This window comes from Chlorocebus sabaeus, chromosome 21 (genome assembly GCF_047675955.1).
Source record: "Chlorocebus sabaeus isolate Y175 chromosome 21, mChlSab1.0.hap1, whole genome shotgun sequence".
Lineage (NCBI taxonomy): Eukaryota > Metazoa > Chordata > Mammalia > Primates > Cercopithecidae > Chlorocebus > Chlorocebus sabaeus.
Window position 1 is genome coordinate 57,579,849 of NC_132924.1, and position 15,126 is coordinate 57,594,974.

Here is a 15,126-nt window from a genome sequence, read left to right on the forward strand (position 1 = left end):
GCATAGGAATGAACAAGGGAGAATATATACTATCAAATCATCCTCAGCATCAAAGTAGGGACCAGCATGACTTTTGTTCCTTCTCTGGCTCCGAATTCTTGGCTTCAAGTGCTTGGGCTCTGTTCTCCATTCCTTTCTTGCCTTGGGGTTGCAGTGCCTTCTAACAGGAAACTAGCCCACTTCTCCCGTATCTCCAAAGCCCAGTAGAGAATATCAACTCTGAGAGTCTGGGAGATTTAGGGGGAAAGTCAGAATCAAAGTTTTCTTCTCTGGGCTCTCCTTTGCTAATGCCCTGTGGCCAGTCCTGGGACAGAGGAGCGGAGGACATGGGGGAGACTTCTTAAGCAGGGGCTCAGCTATAAAACATTTATATCTTTGAAAGGGCCTTCTTAATAGTTAGGTCAGAGCACAACTTAGCTGGTTCCCCTTAATGTGGAAGACGCCAAAATCTCCTCAGTGTTCAGAGCAGATTGATCTTTGCTTCTTTGAGATTTTTGCTAGGACTCTCAAAGGTAGCAGCTGCTGGGGAATGGGGACCCTCAAAATGATACCAAAAGCCAATAGGAAGACAGGCCTTGCAAATGGAGTTCAATGTCAACGTGGGAACCAATTCCACTGGTGGCACTTGTTCTATCTCAGAGTAGACAACTCATACGGCTCTACCCAAACTACCCAGCAGAGGATACTGATCAGCATCATGTTTCAGCATATCCAATTAGCTCAGGAGATTAACAAATGCTGTTTTAAATTTGATGTTTTTTATGTGTGAAACTCTTCCTCCCTACTTCTCTGTTGGTGTCTGTTTTTCTGTCTCTTATCTTTTAAAATGTTTTTTAAATTTCTAGGAACTTTTTAGTATGGAATGCAAAGAATGGCCCTCTTAAAAAAGGTGTTCAATTGAACTTTGCAGGTGAGTGTTGCTCATGATTTTTGTTTACTTCAAGAGAAATTTCTAAACACACATCGACATACACCTTTAAAAAACATGAAGTACACACACAGTTCATGGATAGGAATCTAGTTCAAAGCTCTCAAGCAGCACAGGGCACTGACAAATACTCCACGTGTTTTTAGCAATGAGCTTTTCATATTTTTAGTTAATGATACTCAGATTACAATAAGCAACTCACTGAAATGTACATAATGAAATACAAGAGTCAGAAATATGTCTGTGTCAAAAATCCACTTCAAGCCTCAAATATTTATTATGCATATTTACATCATTACTCTTTGGGTAACTGAATTGTCACAGATGTGACACAATCACATAAAAAAATTCACAAACATAGACATGGCACAAACACCTTCTAAGGTGATTTTATTAATCGTTTTTTTTTTTTTTTTAAAAAGCAAGATTTAAATTTTCTTAATAGAAGCTGAAGAAAAGAAAGTGCCAAATTCTTCCAGATCAATCCTAAAGCAACTTTTAATGGCTAGGAGTATGCAAGTTAAAAGAAGACTGCCTAATTATTTTCTGAATTAGAGGTTGCTGGGAGATGTTATAATGAGTGGTGAGAAGACCAGCTGAGGCAATGTACACGAAAACACTCTGTAACCTATGAGTGTTGCAGCTATTTGGACATCTCACGACTAAAAGCCTGATTCTGCCTATCACAGAGCCTGGTGCTAGGCAACCTCACATCTTTATCTCACACATTTGCCAAAGTGTGTTCCCAGGAACACTGAAATGAATGCTTCCATAAGGTTGAAGAGGTTAAGAATAAGGAATAATGTACTTTCCCATTCTAAATTGATCAAATCCATCTTTAATGCACACTAGAACTTGTAGTCTGCATAAAATCCAACATTAGATTGGTATGATTTCAGGAAAAAAGAAACATACATTTTTGTTTATTTAGCTCTATGTAAGGCTTGTGTTAGGCTTTTAAAAATCTCTCCAATATGCCCTTTGTGACCAACTGTACATCTGAGCCCCCAGATTGGGTGCCTCAACTTTAAGCTGTGGCAACCTGGTTTTCATTTTCAAATAATAAATGATCTCCTGATTGCTAAATCCTAAGGTCTTTTACTGGACTGCATCTCCTTAATCTCACTGTAATAAGATACTTTATTATTTCTTCCTTTATAATGGGGACTCCCAAATCTCCCTGGCAGCCCTGACCTCTCTCTTGTGCTCATGACCTCTTCTGTTAAAAAAATGAGTTAATCCTATTTCCATCATGTTCCTGATTTCCTATTTTCTGTTAATGACAAGACCATATGTTCTGAAGCGTGAAGTCCATGTTAGTTTTGCCTCACTTTCTTCCCTGTTACCTAGTCAATGTATGTCTCAAGGGTCCTTGTATCATTCTTTCCTGTCATTGTCTACTGCTCCTCTTTGGAGAGCACCACCTCACAAGGTCTCCTAACTCAGCTTCTCCATACCTGGTGGTGTCTTTTCCTTTTTATTCCTCTGCTCAACCTTCTTGTGGTTTCCTAGTAATATGGTAAGTTATCTAAGATATTTAAATTCTAAAGCTATATACTTAACCTACCTGCTCACTTTTGTGTGTAACCACTCTACCCTGCATAAGCAAACTGCTTCAGCCAGGTTGGAATAGCCTCGTTCCTTTAAATCACATTATATGTGCCTGACTCTGTTAATGACATCACTTTACCTTGTATTTCCTCCTTACCTACGCTTTTTTTTCTTAAGTGCTTTGATGGTTATTCTAATTGCACTTCCTTTTGTTTACCAACCTCAGCTGGATGCAACCTCTCTCTCTTCTGAGCATTGACGTAATTGTACTCTATTTACACTTGCAGAGGCCCAATACCTTTAATCAGAAATAAATCTTGTAAAGCTTTAAAAAAGCCAGTTTCTATTTACTAGGACATCAATTCAATGAATATTTTTGAAGACATTTTCTGGGTCAAATAATGTGTTACTAACCACACAAAAAATTAGAACAATAATCTCTAGCAATTGTGAATAGAAAATTGATAGTGTTCAATTTACTCTATTTAAACTTGACTGAACAAAGGCCCAGTGCTATGTAAGCCTCGGGACCAAAACTCTAGTATTAGGTTGCTTATAGAATAGGAATGAGGAAAATATTTTCATGCCTTCTACTGGCATATAACCTGTTTTACAAATCTCTAGAAAAAAATCTTTTACTTCCTCTAATTCGATATTCAGTTAGATGCTTATCATTTAGCTAGTTATAATGGAACTTTTCCATTCCAATTTCCACTGATGTCCTTCAGATATGGAAAAAAAAAATGACTTGTAAATGTGGTACTGACACAATTCAGGAAAAGGCCAACTCCTGTTAGGGTAACCAGAGTCTTATCCTCAAGCCTGCAATCAAATATAGCTGTAATGTAATCATCTTTGTGGTAACTTGATAGACCAAAAGTAATGATATATTATACTACTTTTTAAAAATTCTAGATAAATGGCAACCAATGATTAAGCCATTTTCAGAGTCTATCCAGTTACGTTGAGTATAAGAAAATATACTTCTAGACCAGGCATCAGGAAGCTTTCTTTACCTGTTAGGGGCCAGAGAGTAAAATATTTTAGGTTTGTGAGACACACAGTCTCTATCACAAACACTCAACTCTGCTACTGTAGCATGAAAGTAGATAGTATGTAAGTAAAAATGTGTGACTGTACTCCCATAAGACTTCATTTACAAATGTAGGTGGAGACTGCATTTGATTATCCCTCTTCTAGAAGATCTGCACTGGTTACGTGGAAAGGTATATTAGCAATTCATCCAAGAACATTATTATCAATTGTACGCCTGTGTCACTTTGATCTTCTTCTTTTTTTTTTTTTTTTTTCCTATATGACTATGTTAGTGTTTACTGAAACTCTGGGCTGCTATTCTACAAAATCGCTCTATATTTTTTCTATATGACTCTGTAGTGATTTTTCTTTATGACTATGTTAGTGTTTGTTGAAACTCTGGGCTGCCCCACTCCCCTGAAGAACTCCCTTGAGTAGTAAACTTATAGAGAGCTGAAGAGATAAAAATATTGAACCAAGTAGGAAAAGATTAAACTAAAGTAAAATACATGGAGGAGTTGTTTCTCTTATTCTATAATGTAAAAAGAAAGTGATATTAACTATCAGCTATGAGAAGACAAATAACTTATGAGAAAAAGTCATTTTTATACTGTACAAGATGAGGTGTTATGAAGCCAGAAAAAAAAATTAACAATACCTTTTTCTTGTAATATTTTCTTATTGCTGGTTTGGTGGTGGCAAGGAGATTCTTCCATATCATGATCAGACTTTGAAGTAGAAAAGAGTGAAGTGTCTCCCCACATAGAGGAGAGAGGCCCCACTTCTGGGTCCAGTGGTTCTTCTTGAAATTCAGCTATGTGGTCAGACGAGAAGGGCACATTGCTATCCACTGGGGTGAGGGGTGGAACACCAGAATCTGATTCTGGAGAAGAAGTTCTCAAACCCTTAGGTGGAAGTAATTTGGTAACATGCATGTGGTTATAGAAACTGTTTGATGGCTGTTGGTATAAGAGATTATAAGGAAGGTTATACCACTGAGTATCAGTTCTATGCAATACTTACTTTGAAATAAGACCAACCTTTTATTAGTGAATCCCCATGGAACCAGTTTTTGTTGATTTACAGATGAGAATGCATAGTTCATAACAATCACCATATTAACATCGTCACTAATACATATAACTAAGACCTACAGAAACAATTACTTGTACATTTATTATTTCCCACTAAGTAAAGCCAATAGCTGAATATCAAAAGCACCATCATGAAATATGACAATATGGATAATGCTCTTGGTTAGTTCACTGAATGAATAGGCAAAGTATTTTGCATTACAACAATTTAAAGAATTCAGGAGACAAAGATGTGAACTATTCTAGCTGCTTCCAACTAGGACATAGACTCTGGTCATAGAAAAGTCATAATCTTCAATAAGCTGTAGGAACAATGACACACTCCAACAGTACAAATCAGAAAATGGTCAAGGGTGCTCACCTTTCTCTCTAGACTGTCCTCCCCATCTGTGGAACTAACACTATCATACAGTCTTGTCCTAGAGGGCCTCTGGCGTCTGTTCTTCACAGAGAGCTGGGCTCGAGTTTTCAGTGCTTTTGAATCCAGGCGCTCTGTCTCTGGGACTGCTTCATTGAAGTCTAAGAATATTGAAAGATAATCAGTGAGAGAAACCTTTGGAGGGAACTGATGAAGAGACCACAGACACTGATAAAATCTCAAGATAACCAGTAACATCAGGTAAGGATCAGGTGACCACTGTGACAGTCTGCAACCAAGAAATAACCAAGAAATCAGTGGGACTTAGGAGGAATATACAAAGTCAAAGGAAGAAACCAACACTAAAGATGATGAAGGCACCATAAAAATCTAACCTCCGAAAAGCATACCACCTTCCTGCAACATAATTATAAAAATCACTAATTTGTATTTATTATTTATGTGTATGCATGTTGGGGAGTTAGATGACCAAAGACGTAAGAGGAAGGTATATCAAAAGTTGAGAGATCTTAGAAACCAAGGACAAAAAAACCTACAAAAGTCAGGTTTCCAGTTCAAGTACAGGCAACAGAAGGTAACTATCATAAATTTACTGTAGCAAAATTTACTAGTAGTCTTCAGGTACTATATCATTCTCATTTTAATACATATTTTTCCATCCCAAACAGTTCCTGAAAGTCTACCATGTTCCTTTTTGAACTCTGTAGAAAGACCAGTGAGGAATTTACCTCATCAGCAAATTTACGATAGCTGGGGAAATAAAACAAAGTCTGGCTACACAAATGAAGAAACAGTTAAAAAACTGTGAGTACTAAGTCTACTAGTATTGTGGATGGAGTAAGATAAACATTTCCTTTTCTTTCATTAACATTCAACTTTGTATTACAAGTTATTTGTATGTGCCTCTGACTCATCTCTCTGAATACCTTCTCTCTCCACCTGAAATGACACTGATTTTCGAAGGGTAAATGTTTAAGTCTTTAAATAAAAAGGCTAAAAGAAAAAGAGAAGAAAAAAGAGAGTAAAGTGGGACACAAAGAAAATGAACTATTAACAGTAAAGGCCACAGAGAGAATCCATTTAGTCCTCTTTAGCCTGGTTCTTTCCATCTTTAATTTTGCTAGCCAGATTTTAAGTTAGGACCCCAAAGTTAACATTCTAAAGGAAAGGTACCCATGAATATACCGGGATATCGGTGAAGGAAAAGTACTCTCCAGTGGAATTTATTTGAAATGCTGCTACTCCTTTCATTTGCATATTAAATCACTCCTTAGAAATAAAGGAGTTTGATCATTAATCCCATTTTGCAGTAATTACTTAAAGTCATGTTCAAGGAATTAATAATTGAGTGCAAAAAACTGAGTTGCAGAAAATTATGTACCTGTATTAACAGAATAAACAATTTCTTATACTATTATTAGCTCAGGCAATTCCTTTTTACAGCATTATTCTAGATGTGCTCTACATATACTATATTACAAAACCAAAGCAAGGAAGTACCTCAGTTTGTGCCTCTTGTCTATGAAACTTAGCACTTAGGATATGGCTTTAATAAACAAAATTAACTACATTTTGCCCAGGAGATACATCTATTGAATGACAATATTTAGAGGTTTTGACTTTTCATTTCCTATACCTGAATGAAGAATGAATACTCAAAAATTCAGACCATTCAGGTACTTATAAAAAACAACTAAATATTTTCTAATTAGCAGTCTCTTTACTTTTTACATGTCAGGGGAGAAAAAATAATTCCTTGATCACTTTAATTTCCTCCTTACGTATTTGTAGCTGCCCATTAAGAGTTCATTAGTTGTGATAATTGGGAGAGAGTCAACCTCATAAGCTCTTGTTTACAAATAAAATGTGGAACACCACATAGATTAAAGCTATAATATAATTAGAAACACTGTATGTAGTACATGCACTTTTTATGCCTTATCTAGCTCATATTTGGATTGTATGCTCTATAATACAAATCATACCATATACTCTATCTCATTTGTTCCTTACAACAGCCTCATGAGATACCAATCAAGTATTTCTTTCTCTCCTGAAGCTCACAGAACTTGAGTAGCATGCCCTCATTTACACAACTAATTAATGCGCTACCATGATTACTCTAGTGTCTTGATTTCCAGGCTACTAGGCTATCCACTATGATTTAGCTAGTGTTGATAAAGGTCCCACCGAAAGATTTTAATGCCATTAGAGTTTGGTGTTTTGGGCTATAAAATCATGTATGACATGACTAGTCTAGGAAAGTCGTTTCTCCAATAGGCTACATCTAAAGTATTACAATTAATCTTCCATATATGTTAGACAACATGAAAAATAAAAAGGATGACATGTTGAAAAGTACAGAATAAATTACTTCCTGGATGATTTTTTATTTTGGTCTCATTGGTTTAATAACAGCTTTGGCTATTCAGTGACAAAAAGGCCCAAGGAAGAATCTCACTCTACTTTTGTAAACATGGTTCCTTTTGCAGTAGTAGAATGCTGGCCCTGAGGACCTGGTATGGGACCCAATCAATAGGTACTCTATCAATGGGAATTGAACAAATATAAGTGAGAGAAAAATCAGAACTACTTATTAGCAGGTTTTAATAGTGCAGAAAATTTACTCTAGGACTCCTGGCTCTATTACTATTCAGTAATTTGCCTGGTGCTTCCGTCAGACAACCCCAAAATGGCAATCTGGTGTATCTGCTTTAACATTAGCTGAGTAGGTGCAAACTGCTTGAACACACACACAAAATTATACCTATTAAAGATGCCGTTAGCTGGAATCTAAAAAGTTGTGCCTTATATCCAAGTGGCCAACAACACATTGTATGCAGTTAACAATTTTTAAAGGTCTGAAAGCAAATATCAGAGAGCTACTTTATTGAAGTGATTCATGGATTACAAATCAGTAATTTATATTCCATCCTAAAAATAATGTTTTAAAAGAGCCAGAAACATAAGATGGAGTTGGAAACCTTCGCCTTAATAGCATTTACACCAGAAGGAAGCTGGAAGGAATGCTGTCCACAAGAAGCACCTACCAAAAACACTGCATGTAATATGTCCCCCTTAATAATATTAGAGGACATGTGTGTACACAGAAGGAAAATGTGTACAAGATTTATGCTGCTGGGTAACTAGAAGGGTGACTGACCATCATATGCTATCTTTTTCCATCATGTAATACAAAAATCCTAATATTACAACTCAAAACAACCTTGGGATTCTGGTCCCAGCTTATTTCTCATATAAGAAAACTGAGGCTCAAAGAAGGTCAATTTGTGTATTAACTTGCACCACACAGTTAATCTGTGACAGAGACTGAACAGAGCTCAGGCTTCAGAAGCCTATTCTCCTTCTGGAAGGTCAATCTCAAGTCTGGAAGTAAACTTCACATTCTTCTGCCTTCTTTGAATCCTCTTTTTGGTCTTACTTTACGTTCCCAACAAAAGTACACGTCAAGGGCTAACTTTGCAAACTTGCAGAAGCATGTAGCATCAGAGGGCCAACACTGAGGGATTTTTTTTGGTTTTACATATATCCAATAATAAAATTCTTACAAAGAAAAATAGATGTCAGTTTTGTGGATGGCAGTGTGGCAGGGGAAATCCAACTGGCTCAGTGTTTCTAAGTTATGTGCTGCTAGATGTAAAGGCTTAGGTGGCCATGTTCTCTCATTGTCATTCATTCTCTGCAGATATTTTAGTCAATAATATCACACTGCTTTTATAAGCCTAAGACCTCAGTCCTTTCTTTTCCACTTTTCTCCAGTGTGCCTTGTTCTGCTGTCCATAAGGGTCTGCGGAAAATTTCCTCATCCTCCTCTGCTTTCTTATCTTCTATTTTTTTCAGACCCCCCAGTCTCTGAAATAGCCTACCTCTGACTCAATGCAGCTAGAAATACAAAACAGGAGAAGACTCAGGTGAATCAATAAATACAGAAAGATAAATACACAGAAGATATGAAGTGAATAATGACAGAGGAGTTTTGAGTGAGAGAGACTCCACCTCTATACATGCATTTTAAGACTATTTTCAATACTGCTCCAAATTAGATCCTTTAAAAGAATTTAATGGATTTGATGATTTTAGCAGCTGTTATGAGAAATGCTCTATGAAATTAGGACGTTATACATCATATTACACAGAGACCAGTTCCCTGCAGTAATGCTGTGAGTCATAACAGCTTTTTTCGCTAGATTGACGTTATTTTTGACGTAAATGGAATGCTGCCCACAGATCAGATACAGGCAGCAAGGGAACTAGGGGAATGGAGCAGCATAACAATGGGGTCTGCTTCGCACAGTTACGTGCTCTAACCCACTCAGAAACAACCATACCTCATGCCGTCACACTGCCTCGCCTGTGCTATTACCAGCAGAGGTGCTGAGCATCATGAGGCACTCGGTGGCATTTTAAAACTTGAATAGTATCTGCATATCATTTGTAGCCACTGCAAGTTCATAAAAGGCGGGCGCGCTGGGGTTTGGATTAATAGATAATTGCCTTCAGGAGGTAAGTTTATGTATCTCAGAGAGGTAATATGAAACAGTTACCATGAGAGCAGACTTGGAGTTTTTCCTTGAATAGAATTCAGAACAAGCGGCTGTCCCATTAAATTGGGCAATTTGTCTAACCTCTGTCCCTCATGATCCTCAACTGCAAAACAGTCATGATAACAAAACATAATAACTGTATTGCTATGAGGATTATATATACATTAATAGATATAAAAGTGCTTAGAAGAGTGCTCAATAAATATCTTTATAAAGAGATTAGCAAGATGTTAAGTGGGTAAAGCAAGTTGCAGAACAACATGTACACTCATTTAAAATATTTAGAAAACATTAACACAAAATACATTTTCTAGTGGTAAACATATGCATATAGTTGCATAGAAAAACTGGAAAGAGGCCGGGTGTGGTGGCTCATGCCTGTAATCCCAGCACTTCGGGAAGCTGAGGTGGGCAGATCACAAGGTCAGGAGTTCAACAACGTGGTGAAACCCTGTCTCTACTAAAAATACAAAAATTAGCTGGGTATGATGGCACGCGCCTGTAATCCCAGCTACTCAGGAGGCTGAGACAGGAGAATCGCTTGAACTCAGGAGGCAGAGGTTGCAGTGAGATGAGATCAGGCCACTGCACTCCAGCCTGGGCGACAGAGCAAGACTCTGTCTCAAACAAAACAAAACAAAACAAAACAAAAACAAACCCCCCCCCCAAAAAAAAACTGGAAAGATATACTTCCTACTGATATAGTGGTTACTTACAAAGAAGGTATTAGATTAGGGGATGTTGGTCAAAGGGCACTTTAATCTTATTCATAATGTTAAAAATTTGGTATTATATTTTGTATTATGTAATTGTTTACATTTATGTATTACTTGTGCAGTTAAAATTAATAAAAATAGAGAAAAACATATATTTAGTATATTTTCTCTTAAAGGCATCTTAATTCTATTCTAATCTAATTAGACCTGGTGTCCTAGGACTCAGTATCTCCACATGTTGATATGAGCCCAGGGAACTGTCAAAATCTGCATGACTATCATTCTTCCCCATGAGAGAAGGCTGCTCTTCTGTGGTGATTGTCTGCCTGACTTGCTACCTTACTAACTGCCAGATGATTTTGGCCTAAGGTCTATGGCTTAGCTTTTAGTTATTACTTCATTTTAGTATTGCATGGGGAAGATGTACTGAATTAGACACAGTTATGGAGGAAGTATGTCTTTCAACAGTTCCAGAACAAGCAGAAGATTATTGCTATTTTCTAATCTTCTAACTAGGTCTGAACTTACTGTTGTATGAGCTATACATTTAATTTGATAATCGTTGAAAGAATATTAAGAAATTCCTTTTTGAGTTTTTTGGTCAATACATGCAATCTCAAAACTATCTGTATAGCCTTTGAAACATAAGTTGGTTATTTGTTAGTGTAGTACTTCTCTGGTGCAATCTGATATCTAATATAGCCTTCTTCAGTTTATGATCAGCCTACACTACTGTTCTCAGTGGGCGGAGAGGCTTAAATTCTGTTATCCATATCTCAGAAACAACTCTTCAGTAATACCACTAAGCTACACGGAAAGGCAGTGACTACTAGTCAGAAAAAACTATAGGAAATGTCCTAACTGATATCAAATATCATTTGAAACACTTGTAAAACTAGACTATGAAAGAATGTAGAATTTAGATTTAGACCACAGGGAAAGGCATTTACATATCTCAGGGTTCTTTCAGTGTCAGATGTCTTTAGATTCTGATAGAAAAGAGATCTGCATAACCTAAAAGCCAGAGAAATAGAAAAATCTAATCAAATGATCAACTGGTTGGGGACTGCAGGCATCTATGAGTAGAACTATGACATCATGTGGATAAGCTGGGTCCTGGGAGGTAGGATATGTGAATGTCCTTTTCTTGACATTGACGTAGTGTCTTTGACATGGCAACAATAAATAAGATTCTGTGTTTTCACTCAGGGTTGCCTACAAGAATCTAATCAGTTTCTCAATCAAAATCTGTGGATATTAGGTAACCCCAAGCATGCTAAGTAGGCACCCTCCCATTACATATTGTGATACAATAGCATCCTTGATTAGTACAGGAAGAATTCAGATTGTATGCCTCTTAAAGAAAGTAAGCTCAGTTACCTGAGATGATAGTTATTTCCCTAAAAAGGAAAGCATCGTTCATCACGGGAAGATTTTGTTATGTAAAGCATTAGAAAATGTAAGAAAACTTAAGGTTCACAATCCTTGGAAGTGTAATATAATAGATGTGTAAGAATTTTTTAAGTACTTGCAAAGACTGTCAGTCTCCTGGTAATAGTACTTAAATAGAAAATGGAATATAACAAATTTGTAAATGTGTCGTTAAATTTTTATAGGTGTTTCATTAGTTAAGCTTGGAAATAGTTTGTAATAAAGTTTGTAAATCAACTAAATATTAAAAATCCCTTAACAGTGATTTTCAACAAATTAAAAAGTTTAAAGAATTAGGTTTTTGATAACGTAACTTGAATAAATCAAACATTAACTTAAAACCAAAAATTAATATCTGAATGACTTTTTCAATGTTCAAAAAACCCTCAGTGTCATCGAAAACTCACAAGCAACAGTCTTTTTTGGTATAACTATGTTCTAATGTTTCTTTAGTTTCCTTGTAAGTGGATTTATTCCCTATAGGTCTTAGACGTCATTACTCCATAGTATTCAAACAGAAGTATTTCATGTCTACTTAAAGGAACTCAGTCATAACCTGATGGACCTTGATACTCTAATTACTGAAACAATACGGTTGGCACAATTTTCAGAACCATACACAGAGCAGAATTTTCTGGTACTAAATAACTGTTCATCTGTTCAGTTTTAACTTTACAGATGCTTCAACCTCTGTGACTGGTCATGTTTCCCTCTTGGCTGTTAGATATCTTCCGTGAACACCGTGCCCCACCTTGAAAACTATGTAGGAGCCCAGGGCAACACGTCATATACAAACCACACTGGGTAGCATCTTCTCCTTCATACTTTTAGATCCCTCTACCCTGATATCCCAGCCTAGTCAATTTTATCTTAGCATAACTATACAGTTATTATTTAATCTAGAATTAGAATTTCATGGTAAGCCAGGTGAACCAGACCATATATCATGGTGAATCAGACCATATATCAATATAAGAAATAATTTGGAATACAGCAGTCCTCTGAACTTCTGAAGTTTCCTTGAAAAGAAATTACTCACATTTGGGTTAAAATGATCTTTACTTATAAAAGGTCATAATGTATCTTGTTCTATTAAAAGCAAGTAAAATTCAAAAGCCAAAAGAAAGTAGCCCACTTTTCCTAAAATGAACAGAAAACTACGAAGTTAAAGCTCATTCTGACAAAGTAACATAGTGTTTCCTCTTAAAGCAACTATATATATATATATATATATATATATATATATATATATATTTTTTTTTTTTTTTTTTTTTTTTTTTTTTTTGAATCAGAGTCTTGCTCTGTCCCAGGCTGGAGTGTCGGGGCACCATCTTGACTCACTGCAACCTCCACCTCCTGGGTTCAGGCAATTCTCCCACCTCAGCCTCTCGAGTAGATGGGATTACAAGTGCCCACCACCAGGCCCAGCTAATTTTTGTATTTTTAGTAGAGACAGGGTTTCCCCATGTTGGCCAGGCTGGTCTTGAACTTCTGACCTCAGGTGATCCTCCCACCTTGGCCTCCCAAAGTGCTGGGAAGACCGGTGTGAGCCACCGTGCCTGGCCTAGATCTCTCCAAGTACTATTTTATAACTCAGTATGATTGAAGGGTCTGGTGGATTCTATGAATTTATGAAGATGCAGTGAGAAATATGAATGAAGCAGAGCTGTCAATTTGCCACTGAATACCTCCTTTAGAATGTCTCATTGATTTGGCAACAAAAGTTTCAATTGTTTACAAGTAGGCAGATTCAAAACTTGCGCAAAACTAGACAGGCAATTTAGGTGCTTTGCTTTTTAAGTAAGAGGACAGATTTTGGCCTTAATGATATGCCAGAAAATAATCAATAAATATTGATTTCTCATTCACTTGGCTTGTTCATTAAAATTTCCCAGAGTGATTTACCAGGAATGTTCACCCTTTAATTAGTGCAATTCAATATTTCATGGTCCAAATTATTTATTGGGGATTAAACAAAATTGAAAATAAGTTTTCAAGAAAAATGAAAATTGTGAAAGTTTACCATATTGTATTAGTATGCATATATTTTTTTTTTTTGGAAAAGGCTGAATGTACTCTAGAATTCCCCAGGCTCCGGTTTAGAACTAAACAGTGTGACAGCATGAAACACTTACCTCATTGCTCTGTGCCTAATGCTCTTGTACGGCAGTCTCCTGACAATGTAGTGCAGGCATTCACTTTTCTTTTAGTGACTTTCCATCTAATCAATTCTGGCTTTGATCACGCCTTTAACCTTACTTTAAAATTATAGGTTCCAATGCTAAAAGAGAATGCTTAATGCACTCTCAAACTCTATCAGGAAATAAATCAGATGTGGTGGTAGTGGTCTGGCCTCGCTTCAAATCCACAGGTATCTGAAAAGAGCTGCTAATTTTGAGGGCTCAAGAGATTGGCAAAAAGGACAAAGAAAATGATGTCTTGGAGGAGGACTCCAATGACCTTAGGAACACCCTTATGGATATAAATGTCTGGCTGATGCTATCCTTTTTTATTTTCTTACTAAACATTAAACTAATATGTATTTTTTAGACTAAAAAATCTTTCGTGGTTTGCTTATTCTTACCTTTTAATTATTTTAAAGTTTCTATTCTAAAACATTTATATACAAATGTATACCAACAATGTAAGTCATATGAAAAAAGAAAAAAAAGACAACCCTGTACCTCCAACAAGCCTAAACTATAAAATTATTACTTTTGAAGCCCTCTCTGTTCTCTATTTCTAGTTGTAACCCCCGTGTTTTCTTCTAGTTATTCCATAAATTTATCCCTAAAGAATATATTGATTAGTCTTTCTTGCTTTTAAACTTCAGATGCATGGTAGTGAATTGTATATAATATTCTGCAAATTGCTTTTTAGTTAGCTGGTTTGTTTGCTCAATATTATGTTGAAAGGTGTAACTAAAATTCATTAACTTTTTTACTGCAGCTATACGAACAATGCTACATGGAATGTTTTTGAATATGCCTTTTGGTATACATTGACAAGAGTTTCTGGAGGATATATATACACATCGAAGTAAATTTGCTGGGCCATAGGATTTTCACATCTTCTATTTTAATGGATAATGCTAAATTATTTTAATGAAACAGTTTTATGAATTTTCCTGTTTTTCCATGTTCTGGCTATCACATTTTACTGTGAAACTTTATCTTTGCCAATTGTTTGATTTTTGCTAGTGAAGTTGAATGTCTATGTTTACTAATGTTTAGGTTCCTGTTTTTGTGAACTTCTTATGCATTTTGCCCATTTTTCTACTATGTTGGTTGTGCTTTTCCTACGATTTATGTGAGTTCTCAATTTATTGTGGACAACAATATTTTTTTCTTAGTTATACGTGCTACAAATATCCTCTTCAATTTTCGGCTTCTTTCCATGTACTTTATAATGTCTTTTAATGATCAGA

General features: G+C 36.2%; 1 protein-coding gene across 13 annotated transcripts in view; it reads right to left on the minus strand.

Annotated features, from left to right (window-relative positions):
- PPP1R9A (protein phosphatase 1 regulatory subunit 9A) overlaps positions 1-15,126 on the minus strand; it is a 395,072-nt gene that overhangs the window by 23,329 nt on the left and 356,617 nt on the right. For 8 of the 13 annotated variants that reach the window (XM_038004639.2, XM_038004633.2, XM_007982117.3 and 5 more), the window contains 2 exons: positions 4,970-5,127; positions 4,173-4,473 (listed from right to left, as the gene is read on the minus strand). In XM_038004639.2, coding sequence (XP_037860567.1) covers positions 4,173-4,473; positions 4,970-5,127 — 459 coding nt within the window. The remainder of the gene's footprint in view (positions 1-4,172; positions 4,474-4,969; positions 5,128-15,126) is intronic. The other 5 variants (XM_038004640.2, XM_038004642.2, XM_007982120.3 and 2 more) reach the window with 2 other exon arrangements.